The 17661-nt window shown below is 54.8% G+C and overlaps 5 protein-coding genes across 5 annotated transcripts; 3 read left to right on the top strand and 2 right to left on the bottom strand.

The window, feature by feature from the left end:
- Positions 1 to 768: 768 nt before the first annotated feature.
- Positions 769 to 2342, top strand: GMORB2_2866 (solute carrier family 35, member F5; the record flags this gene model as incomplete). The annotated part of the gene is made up of 3 exons (XM_035464844.1): positions 769 to 960; positions 1084 to 1938; positions 2064 to 2342. 3 exons carry the CDS (start codon positions 769 to 771, stop codon positions 2340 to 2342), a joined length of 1326 nt encoding a protein of 441 aa, XP_035319514.1.
- Positions 2343 to 2878: 536 nt separating this feature from the next.
- On the top strand, positions 2879 to 3725 carry GMORB2_2865 (uncharacterized protein; the record flags this gene model as incomplete). Its single annotated transcript, XM_035464843.1, has 3 exons — positions 2879 to 2887; positions 2978 to 3180; positions 3332 to 3725. The coding sequence occupies 3 exons, from the start codon at positions 2879 to 2881 to the stop codon at positions 3723 to 3725; spliced, it is 606 nt and encodes a 201-aa protein (XP_035319513.1).
- Positions 3726 to 4119: 394 nt separating this feature from the next.
- On the bottom strand, positions 4120 to 6428 carry GMORB2_2864 (WD40 repeat; the record flags this gene model as incomplete). The annotated part of the gene is made up of 3 exons (XM_035464842.1): positions 4120 to 5709; positions 5770 to 5871; positions 5931 to 6428. 3 exons carry the CDS (start codon positions 6426 to 6428, stop codon positions 4120 to 4122), a joined length of 2190 nt encoding a protein of 729 aa, XP_035319512.1.
- Positions 6429 to 7276: 848 nt separating this feature from the next.
- Positions 7277 to 9954, bottom strand: GMORB2_2863 (alcohol oxidase; the record flags this gene model as incomplete). The annotated part of the gene is made up of 11 exons (XM_035464841.1): positions 7277 to 7415; positions 7474 to 8103; positions 8167 to 8389; positions 8476 to 8640; positions 8710 to 8828; positions 8895 to 9031; positions 9106 to 9232; positions 9293 to 9340; positions 9399 to 9517; positions 9581 to 9806; positions 9878 to 9954. The coding sequence occupies 11 exons, from the start codon at positions 9952 to 9954 to the stop codon at positions 7277 to 7279; spliced, it is 2010 nt and encodes a 669-aa protein (XP_035319511.1).
- A 4968-nt stretch (positions 9955 to 14922) lies between these two features.
- On the top strand, positions 14923 to 16304 carry GMORB2_2862 (glutamine amidotransferase; the record flags this gene model as incomplete). The annotated part of the gene is made up of 4 exons (XM_035464840.1): positions 14923 to 14937; positions 15009 to 15104; positions 15185 to 15929; positions 16012 to 16304. 4 exons carry the CDS (start codon positions 14923 to 14925, stop codon positions 16302 to 16304), a joined length of 1149 nt encoding a protein of 382 aa, XP_035319510.1.
- Between the last annotated feature and the right edge of the window lie 1357 nt (positions 16305 to 17661).

Genomic DNA, 17661 nt, shown 5'->3' with positions numbered 1-17661 from the left:
TTAAGGCTTGGGATTTGACAGCTTTATGGAGAGTGGACGTGTAGTTTGATAGGCATTTCCGGCCGAACAAGCCGCCAGGAAAGATGCCGTGGTGCAAGGCAGGACGTTTGATATTGATTGTTAGACGTCGTATGACTACCATCAGGGTCGCATGCAGAACCGGAGGGAGAGGCCATCAGGCTGTAATGTCTTCTGTCTGATATGCAAGTATGCATGGCTTTAGATATGCGCATGTACGGAGTACTTATGCTGACGAATATATGCATATATGGGTTAGCTACAGTGCGACGATAACTGTACCAGCAATAACCCACCAAGCGCTAGATCTGGCAGGAACCCCCGAACCCTTTTGCCTTGTGCCTGGTCCCTGATGCCCAGCTATACGTCGACCCTGCTGAAAATCCCGAGCCGCTGTCGTCATTTGACATGAATGCGGACACTGTGACACTGAGACCAGCGCCATGATCCTTTGACTCTATCTTGACGCCGCAGCCACAAATTTTCTTTCGTCTCCTTGACAGGGCGGATAGATGGAAGCTCGCCGGAATCCCCTATTTCGCCATCTGCTACAGATACGCCTTTAGAAACCCATCAGCCAAGTGAAGAGGAGCCTCATGCGAACCTGAATCCTGCGCCGCGCGCCATTACCAACCCCACGGCCGGTGGAACGTGCCAGGCTTAGGGCTGAAATCACCGCGCAATAGCAACGCTCCGTCTTGCTCCGTACATCTGGCCCCGACGACTCATGACAACATCGTATGTGGCGAAATGGATTCAGAGCGACGGTTCCCCGACGATGCGGTGCCAGCACAGACGCCCCTGCAGTCACGATTGCTCTCGCTGGCAGCACACGGCCTGCGGGTTCGGCTGGGCCTGCGTGGACTCGGGAGGAGGGCGCTGGGCATTGTGCTTTTGCTCGTGACTGTTTTCCTATGGACTATCTCCAATTTTCTTTCTAGTGTGAGTTTGCCAGTGCCTGTGCATGTGTGTGTCGATGTGCGTGTGCGTGTGCGTGTGCGTGTGCGTGTGCATGTTGTGTGTTGTGTGTTGTGTGCGCACGGCTAATCAGGCTGGGCGGTACAGCTCATCTTCTCCGACCAAACCTACGATAAGCCCTTTTTTCTCGTCTACATCAACACAGCTGTGTTTGCGGTCAGTTTAGTGCCTCGTTTCATCCGGTACATGTCGCGGGGAGGGGTCCATGGCCTACGGTGTGACGTGCGGCAGCTGTGGTGCGACTGGAGGCAGGGTACACTGGGCGGCGCGACCAGCAGCAACAGGACATGCCATCGCATGGACGAGCATGACACCGAGTCGGCCGAAGCCTTGCTCGTGCATGGCAACGGACTTCTGGGACCACCGGCGTCAGATGAAGCAGCCGTGGCTGGGGAGCAGAACGAGGACAAGCTTAGCTTTGGCGAGACGGCGAAGCTGAGCCTCGAGTTCTGCATGCTGTGGTCTCTAGCGAATTATTTTGCGTCGGCGTGCCTCGAGTACACGAGCGTTGCAAGTGTGACGATCTTGACGTCGACGAGCAGCGTGTCGACGCTGGTATTCTGTGCCATCCTCGGCGTCGAGCCCTTCTCTATGCGTCGTCTCGTGGGCGTTGTGGCGTCCCTGGCGGGCATCGTGCTCGTGTCCACCGTCGACCTAACGGGCAACAGCGATGACCAGAGGGGCACGTTCCCCGAAAAAACTACGCTCCAGGTGGCCCTTGGAGATGCCATGGCCCTCTTCAGTGCCCTCATATACGGCCTGTACGTGACCGTCATGAAGCTGCGCGTGGGGAACGAGGACAGCGTCGATATGCAGCTCTTCTTTGGGCTCGTAGGCTTCTTCAACCTAGTGCTTCTGTGGCCCTTGTTCTTCATCCTAGACTGGACGGGCATTGAAACGGTCAGTACCTTGTCCCACTGGACGCGAGAATGGGAAGAAGTAGTATAGCTGACTCGGTCTGCAGATGGGACTGCCGCCTACCACCAAGGTTTGGACTGTTATCGTCGTAAGTCTTCAAGTTGACATGTCTGCGGTCTTTTGGCGAGAAATCACTTACACGGAAACAGGCCAGCTCCGTCTCTTCATTCGTGAGCGACTATGCTTGGGCGTATTCTATGCTGCTCACCACGCCTCTGGTCGTGACGGTCGGCTTGTCCCTGACTATCCCACTTTCTCTCGTCGGCGAGATGATTCAGTATAACCAGTACTCGAGCTTCGTCTACTGGGTTGGAGCGGCTATTGTGCTTGTGTCGTTTGTCTTTGTCAGCAACGAAAGCCACGAGAAGAAGCATCACGAGTCCTCTGGAATACTAGACACGACGGAACGACAGAGGTTGCAAAGTTAAGTCTCTGAGCTACTATCCAAGCGACTATCCATCAACACTCAAAGACCAGACATACCGAACATACTTTCAAAAGTAGAATTCGACATTTTTACAGATCTGGAATGACACCCGGATCAAAGACCCGGCATTCCAAGATTCAGCGTATCAGTCCTTATTTTCTTGTTTTGCAACGGCTTCATAAGGGCACACACTCGTGCATCAACCTGAATCGTGGTTCTAGGTCGATGGATGGGGCGCCAAGAATAAATCAGCAATCGGTTGGCGGTAAAAGCAAAAAGCAACAGCCTCAGATTCCCTCCCAAGCGTTTCGGTATCCTGTTCACTAGAAAGAACAGGTTATGAGAGGAGAAGATTAGAAGATTATAATTAGCAAGAAGCATCACGTCCCAGACACATGGTCTCTTTTCATACCCTTACTGACTCAGCCCTGCTGCCGCGGGACGTGCATCATGGTTTATAGATGCTAAATGTCTGATGGAGGACTGCTGGAAAAACATGAGGAAACAAAAACTACAAAAGAGCCTCGACTTTAAAAGATGAAGGCTGTAATATAACCTGAGCTGAAGTTAGTTCTTGATTGTATTGGGGCCTTGCCCTCCTTTTTCTACTTCTTCTCCTGTTCGCTCACAATCCAGGAACTGTTGTCCATCATGGACGACATCAAGGTCATGACGGGCTGTTCTGACCATGATCTGGACGACAGGCTCGATTTCGCGAGCCAGAGCGGCGGCCAGCTCGCCGCCGTGCTGGACCGCATGCGCCTCTCCACCCGCGAGAAGCCACACGTCCTCGTCGCGTACGTGTACATCTTGTACATGGCCCCCTTCGCCGGCGGCAGGTACATCCGGCGCATGATCACCGAGAGGGGTGACGTGTCGGGGTTCTGGCCGGGCCGCAGCAACCTCGCCGAAGTCCCGCCGCTGCGCTTCTTCCACTTCTTCCCAGCCACCGCCGGGCATACGGAAGATGACCTGAAGGCCGACCTTCAGGGTCAGGCTGTTCGGCCAGTGGGAACCCCGACTCACGACCGCCCAAAGGGACGATATCGTCGACGGGGCCGTCGCCATCTTTGACGGGATGGATGGCCTCGTGTGCGAACTCAAGTGGCGCGTCCCCAGCCTCCACAAGCTGACTGAGGACAGCCGTAGAGAGCCCGTGCGTGACTGTAAGCACGGAGAGCCCATGAATGAGGATACCGAACTGGCAACGGGGCAATGTCCCTTCATGGCCGCCAGCCATCACCCCCCTCAACATCGTGAGACGGCATGGGCAGTTTCGGTTGGACTTCTGGTAGTCCTGGCTGCCTTGATCCATTGCATCTTTCTTACTGTCCAGAACAGGGAACCGGCCCGGGACTATGACTTGTTCACGTGGATGTACTAGATGAGGTCGGCATTTACGGAGTTACTGATAGCTTGTCATGTAGTAGGGCGCTGTTTCTTCTTCTTTCTGGCTACGTTGAATTCAGCATTCATGGGAAGTCTTGGGGAAGTCCTCAAAGCGGTCTTTAAATTTCGTTCACGGCGTTCCTTGCGACGGGATACAAACACGTAGGGAGGTTATCGCCATTGAATTCATTAATCGTTGCTGGAAAGGTCGTAGGACAGATGATAACAAATGTTTTCCATCCAACGCCGTTCATGATGCCTGGGCCCAATACTGCTTGCTCGTTAAGCATGCATGTATGCTAGGACCAAAAGGTTCAAAACCAATATCATTACACACGCCATCAAAACAGACGCCAAGAAAAGGAAGCAGTGCAACCAAGTGACCAGCGTCACTCCTCGTCGTCCCAGCCGTCACTTACATCCGCCCATCCAGCATTCCACCTCTCGCCGCCAAAATCGCCGACCTGCCTCAGATAACCGGCCCTCTGCGTGTCGTCATCCTGCCAGTGCCGCACGCCTCCATCATCAGAGAGGGAGACGAGACGGCCTTGGTTCGTCCACCCGACAGCAGACACCTCCTTATCGTGGCCGTTGACGAGGGCAGTCCCGCACCTGAAGATGGGGATATTGGCTGCAGAAGGGTTGAGGGATGGCAGCGTGGACCTTGCTGCCCCCGTTGCAGCTGAGGAATTTGCCGACGAGGTTTCGAGAATGTGGTTCCTCTGATCAAACGCGGAGCGCATGTACCGCTCGTCAGTGGGGAACACAATCGGGCACTTGTCGTTGCCACCCACGGCGAGCAGTTCGGGGCCCCAAGAAGCAGAGGCGGCGCGCAGAGAGGCCTTGACCCAGAAGGAAATCGCGCTGAGACGATCATTCTTCCAGCCGTATAGGGGACCGATACCCTGGAGGCCACGGGGCTTGCGCTTCACGGCGCTGTTGACCAGCTCGGGGGCCTGGCCAAGAATGAGGTGGGCTGTCGAGTAGGCGTACACCGTGTTGTCCTTGCATACTGAGTATAGGCGCGAGCCGTCGGCGTTGATGGCCAGCGAGGTCAGACCGTAGGAGCGGAAGGTGTGGTGCTGCGGCTCTGCCGTGACGGATAGTGGGGTCGCCTGGTCCTTGTGTCGGGGCTTGATGCAGCGAATGTCCCAAAGCTTGATGGCCGCGTTGGCTTCGGATCCCGAGACGAGGAGGTGCTCGCGCCCGGCGGGAAACCATTGCAGCGTCGTGATGGATGCCGGCGTGTGCAGACCGTTTGCTGTGCGGACGTGCGCGAGGTCCATGGAGTTGATGGGTCTGAGCTGCAGCGTTTCGAGATCCGTGTTCCTACGCGTTATCGCCTTGGTGCTGTCGTCGTCGCACATGGTCGAGAAGGCGTTGACAGGAAGCGAGTTGCAGCGTAGATCCCAGATGTTGACGCACCCGTCCTTGGCGGCCGTGGCGAGCACTTCGCCATTGGCACGCCCTGGTTGGAAGAGCACCTGCCTCATACCTGACGTGTGGCCACGGAGGTCGACGGCGGCGCTCTGGGTGGTCGTGTCGAAGATGCGGCCGGACCAGTCGCCGCAGGCAGTGGCAAGCCTCATATCGTCGGATGACACGTCCATGTCGATGACGGCATTGTCGTGCGCCTTGAAGAATGAGTCCATCTTGCCTGATGAGCTGTTGGTCCACCCGTCTGTCCGCAGGAGGCGCACATATCCCTGTTCGTCGCCCACGGCTGTAATGGGGGACTTGTGAAGGTTGGCTTGGCAGAAGGGCGTGGTGTTGCCGGGTCCCTCGTAATTGGCGGCGTACTCATGGTCATCAGAGTTGCTGTAGAAGTTACCCGTGAGGGCGCGGGCGTCGCAGGCTGGGAAAGCCATGTACTGGCGGCCTGTGTGGGAGGAGAAGCCATGTTCCCGGTCGAGGAGCTGGGCTTCGCAGCCGCGATTTCTAAACTTCCGGACAGGCGTGGGAGTGTGAAGTTCTGGGGACTGGTGATCTGTTATCATTGCTGTTTTAGTGGTATAGGTGCTGAAGCAGCCGGGATGTACCTGTGTTCGTGTCCTCTTGGCAGCAGGTTCGTGGACCGCATCGGGGATCAAGCTGTCCTTGGCGGAGACATCCTGGCCACGGCTTGTGCGAAAGAAACGATTCTTTTATACAAATGTGAGTGGACATGGAGTCAAGTGGCAAGGCATGTGGGATACCATACAAGGGTTGTCTTCCTCCAATCCGAGAGCACATCCTGACTGTGTTCCCCGGAGAGGTTCAGCTGGGGCGGCGGCATATCGTCAAAGGCGACCCGGCGACGTTGGATGGTAGGCTGCTCGAGAGAAGACGTTGTCCTCTTCCTGCAAGTGGCAGCCTGACTAGGGCTGCTGAGGAAGCTCTGGTCCTGGTGACAACCATCGCTCGGCTGCAGGGGATCGCTAGGTATGGAGTCGGGAGACATGGCATGATGGGCGTTGAGTTCCTCGGACGGGATACGGGCTAGAATACGGCGACCGACAATGGACTGCGAGGAGCGAGGGGTGAAGAATCGACCGAAGCGCTTGGGCGTCACTGAGGGGGGACGTCTCTCCTTTCTCCGGCTCGTTGACCTGGTCGGAGAGAGGAGACCATGCTGGACTGGCGAGGACGAGGGCAGGAGTGGCTCGGAGGGACGGCCATGGCGATCCGCCGTGGGAGTGGTGTTGCTACCACTATCCATGTCTATTGCTTGCGATGTAGCATATCAAACAGCAAACAAGCAATAATGAGTAGAATAGAGGGGATACGAAAAGAAATGGAAGATGAAGCAAATGTTCAGCTAAAGGTGGACATGACGGAGATAGAAAAGGAATACGAGTACGGGAAATCTGGTGGAGCGGAGCAAATGGCTGGGAAACGATGCATGTCGGTTGTGGGGGAGACGAGCAAGACGCGGTTTGAGGGCGTCGTAGACGTGTAAATGGATTCTCGCTCCAGTCGCGCGTTCTGGCGCGCCAAAAAAGGAAATGAGACTTTTCCCAAGGATGGAGCTGTACGACTCACCCTTCAGCGGTCGATGGAACGCTAGGAGAACCGCTATAGCGCATCTAATCGCCATACGGTGGTGTAATTATAGAACCCACCTGGTGCCAATGGCGCGCCTTCTGTCCCATCTCCCTGGCCGATAAATAAGCGGCCTGTAATGTCATTGATGTTCAGAGCGTTGGGCGCCTGATGGAGAGGAAGCAGGCCTGTTTCTCAGCCACGTTGTGATACCAAGCCACTGATACGTACAGCCACGTGCCTTGTTGCCTTTTGCAGTCGCAGTTTGACGTGGCCAACTTTCAACTCTGACCTTCCACCTACAACCAGCAGATGATCACCAACCGAGGCAGGCACATGAGCATCAATCGGTCATTTGTCATTCTGATTTCCCTCAACTAGCACTGTACATACGCAGATATGACTTCGAAACACTGTATACACGCACGCACGCGCAAAAACACTGCACTCGATCACCGGCACAAGAAAAAAGAAAGAAAGCAAACGATACAAGATGGCGCGCTCATGAAATCAAGCACCCCAGACTCAGAGACGATGCGAGAGGGTGAACTCTCCGGGGGCATGGTATGTAGGAACCTTCATTTCCAGAGCCTCACCCGTGTAGCCGAGGTCCTCGCCAACAAGGACAGCAGCCTTCTCTCCGATGAGCAGAGCCGTGGAGTATCTTGATAGATTGTCAGCGAAGGATGAATTGGGAGAGAAAGCTTGCGGTGTTCACTCACGTGTTGCAGCCCACATTGTCAGGGCAGATGCTAAGATCGGCAACCTTGAGTCCCTTGACACCGTGGACGTTGAGGCGCTCGTCGAGAACACCGTGCTTGACGATGCTGTTGCCCTCCTTGGGCGCCATGGAGCAAGTGCCAAGCGAGTGCCAGGTGGTCTCGACGTGACGCTTGACCCACTCCTCGACGGCCTTGATATCGTCGTTGGAGTATTTCAGCTCCTCACGCGTGTCCACACGACTGCTGGTGACCGTCGAGGACTTGTCGCACTTGTTCTCGGCCTCCTCGATGGGCTGCGTCCAGCTGCCATGCTGGATGCCGGCCGTGGTGTTGCCAGCCAGTGCGTACTTGTTAGTGGTGGCCAGGTCTAGGTCGCGAGCCTTGGCGGGGGAGTCGTAGCGGAAGAAGGGGTGCATGTTGGCGACCTCGCCGGCGTAGGCGTCCATGCGCCGGGCGGTTTCGCGAGACTTGATGTAGCCCCACACCATGGGGACCATGTCGCGCTCGTCGTTCATGAACCCGGCGTCAAAGTCGGGATTCTTGTACGGGTCCGCAGAGGTGATGTGCGTAGACCCGCGCGAGAAGGGATACTCGAGGAAGTGGAACATGGTGAAGAACTTGCCGGGGGGCCTGTGCTATCATGTCAGCAGACACGCATTGATGGGATGATGTAAAAGGTATGCGCAAACGTACATGAGCATGTGGTCGCCAAACCAGCCAGAGATGACAGAGTAGTGCATCACGGGCTTGTCGGGCTTGTTCTCGAAGTACGACTTCCAGCCGTCCCTGAAGTGGGGCGTCGGCCACTTCTCAAACTCCCGGAGTTCTTCGGGAGTAGGCCGGATCTTGACACCGGCGTCGATACCGTTGGTCGCCAGAGGGCCAGTGCCGTCAGTATTCCACTGTTGGAAGACGGCTGTACATGTAAATCAACCGTCAGCTACCATTATCCTCCATGCAGGGCAGGGAAGAGGGCGAAAAAAAGGTATGGACGACACTTACCCTTCTGGGTCTCGGGATCACCGCGGGCAAAGTCGTCGAAGCTCTCCGTCTCAGGCTTGGCCCGGAAGACGGAAAATGTCAGGTAGTGGTCCTGGAAGTTGAGACCAACACCGGGAAGGTCAACGATGGGCTTGACGCCAGCCTTGCGGAGCTTCTCGGGGTCACCTTCCAACACAAGGTCAGTATCATATCACTCACCGATAGGCTAACGCCGCGATCCAAGGGGCCACTTACCAACTCCAGAGCGCTGGAGAATGAGGGGCGAAGACAGAGTTCCGCCCGAAACGACAATCTGCTTTCGGGCCTTGAACGTGCGAGGCTTGATATTCTTGGGGTCAAGAGGCTTCATGGGGCTAGAAGAAAGACGGACGTTAGCTCAGGTTCAGCTAGCCGCGAGGCTGAACTTGAGGAAGACTTACACGGTGCGCACGGCCACAGCACGACCATTTTCGATGATGACCTTGTCAACCTTGGTGTTGCAAGAAAGATACAGGTTGGAGTACTTGGCTCGCGTGGCGTGGATGTAGGCGTGGGCGCTGTCGCTGCGGCGGCCAGTCTTATCTACAAGTCAGCACGGGCAAATTCCTACCACAGTAAAAAAAAAAAAAAAAGAAGAGTGTAAAGGCTCACGTCTCGGTTGATCCACTTGAGCCAGTGCTCAGCCCCATGACCGGTGCTGAGGTCCTGGAGGTCGTCGACCGTGGGGATACCCTGGGTCTCGGCAGCGCGGAGGAAGTCCTCCTTGATGGGGTACGTGCTACATGGTGTAAGTCATGGTGCGCTCGGGCGTTTCCTGCGGGCATGTGCGTGTGCTTACTAGTTTCCAAACGACACCTTGATGGGGCCCTCAAAGCCGTGAAGCTCCCTGATGTCTGTTAGAGGACGTGGCAGGATCAGAATGATCATGGGCTCATGAGACTCACGGGTTGTGCGACGGACGCTGGTATGTCTCATGCTTCCTCATCAAGGGGAGAAGCTCCTTTGTCGTCCAGCCCTTGGCCTGGAAGTCATCGTAGTCCGAAGCGGAGGCACGAGTGTACATCTATAACCGTGTCAGGGCCTCGGCGGCACCCCGTGAAGAGGATGTGGAGGTGTGCTTTCTTACCATAAAGTTGATGGAAGACCCTCCACCGAGTACATTGGCACAGGGCACGATGGCCTTTCGGCCACCAAGCCACTTAGAAGGCTTGGACTCATAGAAGCTAGCTGTCTTTGAGTCAAGCTTCATGTTGCGGGGGTAGATCCCCGGACGGAATACCCATGGGTTGTTGAGGTTGTTCTCGCCTCCCTCGATGAGGAGGACGGAGAGATTGTGGTCCAAGTTGGCGAGACTAGCAACGTGTCAGCAACGCCCATTGCCGAATCCGAGTTATGCAAGGTGTGGATAAGGGGGTTGAAGTACCGTCCGGCCACGACACAGCCCGCACTTCCACCACCGCACACGATTATATCAAATTCCTCTGGTAGAGATCCGCTCATGATGCCGGTGTTTGGTCAGACAAGGACGTATGTATTTGATTACTGAAAACGATGCGTGTTCGGGGAGTTATAGGTACGGAACGAAACAGAGAGGCTGGTGTCGAGACGGGGGAAAAGCAGGCCTGTAATATATACTTCTCCTGGATAACATCTACTCCTTTCTCAGGAGAAGAGGAGACGTTTTAGACTCTCCACCTTTTCCCAACTGTGCATACGACCCCCCCCCCCCCCCCCCCCCCCCCCCCCCCCCCCCCCTCCCCTCCCCCTCCTGGATCCCAAGAGACATGCGTGGTATCCTACTACGTACGCATAAAACGCTGGAAATACATTGCCCTGCATGTGCAGATGAAGCCTAGGCTGTCCATCGACCACCCCCTCGTGATACCATAGGCTAACAGTCCATTGGTTCAAAGTCGAAATGATGGACTTGTAACCTGAATAGGTCAAGCACATGATCAATCCTGTCTATCGTTCTTCTCTCATACCTCTCATAACCGGGTGCACCGGCGTTACATGACCCCTCACGGGGCGGGCGAAAAACGGGAGGGGGGGGCGAAGAAAGTGCCGTTTTGGATGGCACATTTGACGATAGTGTCAAAGACTATGGCTTTCTGAACGTGGCAGCCATCACCTCAGCTATACACATTCTGCTCTTTTTCTTTCCCCGTCTAACACTCGTTCTCCGGGAAAGAATTGGACTTGATTCGCATATCACTTGATATCAGACGGGCGAGTAGGCGGATATATAGAGAAATTGGGAGCGGGAAAAAATGAGAGGAAGAGGAAGCAAAAAAAAAAAAAAAGACAATACCATCCCTCTCTTGGCAATCAGACGAGGCACACCACCTCGGGGGTTCGGGGAATTTTTGGCATGTTTCAAGGTTCTTGTTCGGAAAGTCGAAGAGGCTGGAGGGTTGCAATTGCCATGTCGTCTCGTCTATTGACCAGATGCATATGCACCCCGGAATAGATACCCCAGAAACGCGGGGAAGAGAGTTAGATGCGGGTCCCTCCCGTGCCCCACTTCCCCAGACGTCGGTGGAGATATGATGTCCTTCTCACGTCACCCACCCTCTCTGCTTGGCCAAACAGACAGCGACGAATAACATGTCAGAATTCTATAGAGGGCGGCTTACTGTTCTGTTCAATGTGGAGAGCGGGTGTGGATTTCTAGGCCCCGCTCCCGCCCCAACTTTTTTTGATGCTGCAGGGGGTCTGGCGCGGGGGGCAACGGGCGTATAACAGATATACTATAGATGTTGATGATCCATCAATGCACGCCTGTTTTTATTTTTATTTTATCTTCTTTGCCTCCGAAGCTCCACGGCTTTTGTCTGCGGGGACTTGGCTCGAAGAGTTGAGGAGATCTTGTCCAAGTCGGCTGGCTGACAGTCGTGTCATGACGCTCAATGGGTGCCATTGCGGAGACCTATCATGGAGCCGGCATGCGTGGCAAAAGAAAAGCTCCCTCGAGTCTCACCCCCAACGTAGTCCCCAGTCTCATCCTATATGGGTGCAACCCGACGTCGGTGAAGGAAGGCAGAGAGTATATCGTGATCGAAGTCCTACGGGGTGACGCAACAGGTGTATGCCGTCCATATTGTGGCGCCAGCTAAGAACGTGGGAGCGTCGCTGGAAAACGCGGGGTTGCGGCTCCGCAATTCCTACTGGATATACGATACATGTATGAGCAGCGGCTTATCACATTGGAATGATACGGGGCAGCTGCCTTTGGTGTATACTCGCATGCACTGCTCCGCCTCAGAGGAAGTCTAGTAGGAAGTGTTCATCCGGGCTGGGTCCTCTTCCATGAAACCTGAAGGGGTACGAGATCATGGCCGTGCTGACACGTACGTAGGCGCTCTTTATGGCTGGGTCGACATGTCCCGTGTCGTTCACAGATGCTGGGGCATCTGCCGGTACTCCCGGGCCGTGAAGCTGGATGATGGACGATTCTAGCACACCTGGACGGCCATCAGCTGCTGCATCCGATTAGAGGAACCTCAACTCGTTCCTGGGTTCGGTTCAGCCATTCGAACTCTGTCGCCATACGTTACATAGTACACAGCTTCGTGTGTACAACCCTAGACCTGCAATTTCTCGCATATAGGGAAGAGAATTGTAGCAGGTACTATATTCTCTATTATATACCGGCGTAGCCTCGTGAGTCATCTTAGCAACAGTCTCCTCCAGTGAGACGGAGCCCCCCGGGATAATGCATTACATATACATTGCATTGACGATGTTCAGTAGAGCCCAGATTGGAAGAAAGCAGATTGTTCAAATCTACGTAAACGACAAGAGTTGCCATGCACCGGTATCTGAGGGTCAATATATCTATTGCGGCTCCCTGCATCGGACCGCCGTTTAAGACCTCTCTGCTATTCGATAAGGCCAGAAATGTGGCTATTGGCGTTGATAGGTATGTTCTCTGGATAAATATCGCCATGGGAGAGCTTAGAAGCGTATGAGTCAAGTTTTTATGGGACTCTTACCACTGTCGGTCTGTCAACTTAGTGATTAAGTGGTCGACCGAAATGAAGGTATATGTAGATGTAGACTCGGGCGTAGCATGGCCCGTATGGAGTGACATCCCAGCGAGTCATCGTACAGCTAACCCTTTGCAGTAGGCCTTGCAGAACTGAGGAGCTAAGGTGATGGGAGCGAGAGTGCTCCTGATGGCCGTGAGTAATCGGACATGTTGCGTCCTCCTCAACAGGTATCACGAAGTGTCAGGGGCAAAGGACTGACATATAACACCTCTACCTCGTCACTACCCAGCAGACCATGTCAGGCATCTCACTACCCCTTTCTACCCAGCAGATTCGTTTCCTGACAGCCCACCACTCCCAAGTGGCCACGGACCAGTCACTGCAGGAGCATAATTTCCATCGTGTGCCACACCTGTAACAGAACTGAGCGCCGCATTTGCACCCACAAGTTGAATTGGCTTCTTGCCAGGTTGGGTAACGGAGAGACGATGGAATAACGAACGTCATATGGTCGCAGCCTCCTTCTCGCGAGACCATCTCGCCGCATCCATAGCACGGCTGCCAACCCTTCTCGGTTGCGACGTTTAGAAGACTGGCCCTGTCTTCGCCATCTGGGCACGTTCCCGGGTGTGCCAATCTCTTACAGGATACGCATGTCTTCGTCCGGCAGATATAGCAAGAGGCAACACTACCTTGGCGTCGTTCCCCGGGGGGGTTGGGCACCTGGACAGGCATCGGGGTGTGGTATAACTCGCGGGAAATCTCTCGATCTTGAGCGGACTGCATCTCTTCGCTCACTGCCTCCTCAATGGCAGCGGCATCCGAGTCGACAGCCCTGGCAATGTTATGAGCCAGCCTGTGGTCTTCCGATATAGCAATTGCCCTCTGTAGCTCGGCTTCAAAAGCATCGAATGCCAGGATGTAGTCCGGGATCTTGTCGGCGGTCTATTTTCCTGTTTGACATGAGCGTTAGGCTTCAATCTCCTCTATCTGAATCTCCTCTATCTGAAGCTGGAGAATAAAGGCTTCGTCATCGAGAATGTCGGATTGGTTCGCCTCGCAAGCCGTGTCGCAGGCCATGATGGACGGCCGTCTCTCTTCCTCCGCTGCAGGGTCATCATTTGGAACTGCCAGCCAGCTTCAAAACGGTTCGCTACAGGCGAGGGGATAGAGGCCAACCGGTGTAGATGAGGCTGTGTTTTTTTGCCAGCAGAATGGCAAGTACATGGGTGAAATTCGGTAGAGGTTTTGTTATAGTGTGGGCTGTGAGTCGGTCGGTCGGGCGGCTTCCAAGGGTTTACAATGGGGGGGATCGATGTCAGGGCTACGAAATACATGTACGAGTCTTCTGATTCGGTACGGATGAGACTGAGGCAAACTCGTCTCTCGTTGGTCATATATCGAAATGTGATGACCAACAGATAGGGCATTGTGATCCGGGAGGACTGCGTAGAGGACCAGTTACATCAAGGCGGATATGCAGCTATAGGCCAGAACGAAGCTTGCATGGTTGAGAGATCAAGGCTGGTATCAGCTAATCAGCCGTGGACGAAACAAGATTAGTCGGTGAAGGCCCGTGTCCGTTTTCTTTTCTTTTTACACGGCCTACATATACAATGCTGTTCGTAGAAGGCTGTAAGTTGTATGTACTGACGTTGGCGTTGACTGTGCTGTCTAGGTGGATGTGTGTATTGGCCGGTTCTCAAACGGCAGGACATGTCATCTGTATTATATCCAGCAATTAATCTCTTTCTCTCCCGCCATTACTGATGTATTATCAGTCCGTGATGTAGATGCGATGGCATAATTACCTTGACACGGCCACGCTCAGTGTCGGTGACGAGACCTGACTGCCTCGGGTCCGCAGCTTCGTGTTTCCGAAGAGAACGGAGTCTGGGAGGATCTCACTAGGTGCTCGAAATCAGAGCAGCAGTAGAGGGGATGATGCATATCTGGTCTGAAGTACACTGTCTCCGGAATGTCACAGTGTGTACATGCAGACGTTATGGAAACGTTCAATTTGAAGCTTCGCAAGTGAAGGGATTGCAGTTGCAAGTCCAATGTATCATGCCGGGTTATGAGGGCATGCCGACAAGAGGCTTCGGTTATAGGCAAGCCAACAAAGAACCCTATACTTATAGGACAATCAATCAATCAGTGGTACTCTATTGCATTCATCGTGACCAATACATATAAAACCAAGACATTTTCATAAACATGAACACTCATAAAGTACGAATACGAGGCCAGACACCCAAGAGTTTCACTTACCCTAGAGCAAAAAACGAGAATGAGTCATCCGGCACGATCTCCAGCAGAATCACGTCACCAACATTGGCAATGGCGGTATGGCACTCAAGCGTCCTCCGTATTTATAGCACGACGGTTCCTCCAGCTTCAGCATATTCCCAATATTCAGCCGACACACCTCGTGGAGAAACGAATATACCCACTGACCATCGGCAGCATCCTCATCATGTGCAGGTTCCTGGTAAGCAAGCTTGCTCCTCATTGTCCAAAGTTTGATGCATGGCTGAACAGCGACGACGTACATCCATCCAGGTATACAAGGGCAGCGATGAGATTCTGCTGTCCAAGCTGATTCTCGACCCGACGCACTCGATTCTTAAGCAGTCATTCGACTCTCGTCTCCGGCTTGTAAATCCCATCACCGCCTCTCACCTCTGCCTCACTCCCCAAAGACGAACCGAGCTGACGTTCTCTCTCGCAACGCGCAGGACACACGACGAGGCCAGAACAATGCGGACGGATTCGGGATAGGATTCTACACCGACCGCAAGCTGGGTGACTGCCCCTGCCTGTTCACCTCGACGATCCCGGCCTGGAACTGCACCAACCTCCACCGCATCGCCTCCAAGACGGCGTCTCACCTCATCTTCGCCCACGTGCGCGCCACCACGGAGGGTTCGATCAGCGAGGACAACTGCCACCCGTTCACCCACGGCACGCTGATGTGGATGCACAACGGCGGCCTGGGCGGGTGGAAGCACATCAAGCGCAGGCTCGGCGACAAGCTGGCCGACAAGTGGTACCTCAGCGTCCAGGGCGGGACCGACAGCGAGTGGGCGTTTGCCCTCTTCCTCGACACTCTGGAGCGTCTAGGCCAGGACCCGAGCTCCAGCCCCGCGCAGGGCTTCGGCCACGCCGTCCTGCGCAGGGCCCTCGAGCAGACGATTGCCCAGATCAACGAGCTCACCGACAGCATCCCCGAGAGCATCCTGCAGTCCGAGGACGTCGACACCCGCAGCCTGCTCAACTTCGCCGTCACCGACGGTCACAGCGTCATCTGCACGCGCTACATCAGCAGCTCCAAGGACGAGGCCGCCAGCCTGTACTACTCTTCCGGTACGCAGTGGTCCACCATGACGTCGTCGCCCACCGACAGGCAGTATCAGATGGAGCGCAAAGACAAGGGAGCCGACATCGTCCTCGTTGCTAGCGAGCCCTTGACGTTTGAGAGGGGTGAGTACTGACCACTCTTACTGCTTCTATCTGGTCGGCAGCCTGGTCTGCCGGTGACTGACAGGAAAACAATACGGGGCAGAAAACTGGGTCAACGTCCCGACAAACTCGATCCTCACCATCCACCGTCAGACCGTCATGATGCACCCCATCGTGGACAAGTACTACGAGCGCGACCCCTACCACACCCGCTCCAGCGCCTTCGTACAGGAGAAGGGCCTCGTGTCCAACGAAAAGGGCCCTGCTAGCGACTCGACCAGCCCCAGCGGGTTGGACCTCACCAGACGACCTGGTGGGTGTGTGCCCCGGGCCCTGAGCCCCGATGTCAGGATGCCTCTGCTGCCCAACCCGCTGCGCGAGGGGCGTTTGCGGTAGGTGTTTCTTCAGGTGGGATACGTATGTATGATAAGACTCTTCCGCATCAGGATGGCGCCTCACGATTGCTGTATTCTTTCTCTTCTTCTTTAGCGTCAACTAGGGTAGCCATTTGATACATGATCAGCACTTGGCTCCATGTGCCCTCTCTTGTTTCTCTTGGACAGCGGGATTCGGTCTCGCCGGATTCTGCCCCCCCCCCCCCCCCCCCCCCCCCCCCCCCCCCCCTCTCCCCCGCCCAAAGCTACATCCAATGGTTGGTGGGTATCGGACATGATCGACGGCCCCATCTCCGTCCTGAGAGTTGAGCTTCATCCTTCAGCATACTGCATCCTCCGGTATATGCTATATATACCCAGAGGTATGCAGTCAAGTGCAACGGCAACGGCATTGCGGGGCACGGAGTTAACGATGGAGCCACATCCAGGTCCGAAGCTGAGTCTTGTAAAAGAGGGGTGGGTGTTAGCAGTACGCATGAGAGTATGTCTGCAAAGTACACCGTTTATGGTGCATCCTACAGGCATCTACTTCGGTTGGGCGCCGGACGTAACTCGCGTACGAGCATATTCGCGTGCGACGGTTGATGCCCATGGGAGACAGAACTCCAGGGCTTTTTCGTATTTCCAAGGAAGAGCGGGAGGCTTAGTCTGTTGTCAGAGAGTATTGAGCTGCAGTTAATATATCCGTAAGGCAGACTGGGAGGAACATACGAGCGATACACGACCGACATACCCAGCCTTACAACCGAAGCTTGTTCAGTCGAAAATATGACGAGCTGCCTTTACCGAGAGAAACCCCAGCGGACCCCAACCCTGCATCTTCAAGTGACCGACGATCCGTGGTTCGGGGCGGATAGTTTCTGTAACCGTTTCCTACGGACGTAGGTGTCCAACTTGAAACGGCGAGGCGTTCCCCCCCCCCCCCCCCCCCCATTCTACTACAATACTGATCGTAGTAGTCTACTTTACTGTTTTTCTTGGTCTTGATCCCTAATCATCAAAGTATCCTCAGACTTTTGCTGTCCACCCCTCCCTTCTGTACATGCGAAGGATCATCCACCCCCCCCTTCCGCGGCACCCCACGCAGCCATATTACCACATGATCCACATGCTACGACAACCCCCTGATGCTGCCGTGGCTCACGGTCTATGCGCTACGGACCACGCCGAAATGAGCATGGGGGTTCCGCATAGACGAAGAGCCTAATCGTGCTTGGCTGTGTAGGAGTACGGGGTGCGATGTATTACTCTTACTCATCTTATCGACACATGCCACGTAGCATAGAGCGTAGAGCAGAGTGCAGTACGGTACGGTACGGTAGAGTAACGTCAGGGGAGCGGGATGTGCCGAGTCGTGG

This window comes from Geosmithia morbida (genome assembly GCF_012550715.1).
Source record: "Geosmithia morbida isolate 1262 chromosome Unknown scaffold_14, whole genome shotgun sequence".
Taxonomy (NCBI): Eukaryota; Fungi; Ascomycota; class Sordariomycetes; order Hypocreales; family Bionectriaceae; genus Geosmithia; species Geosmithia morbida.
This window is presented reverse-complemented; position numbering and strand designations above follow the sequence as displayed.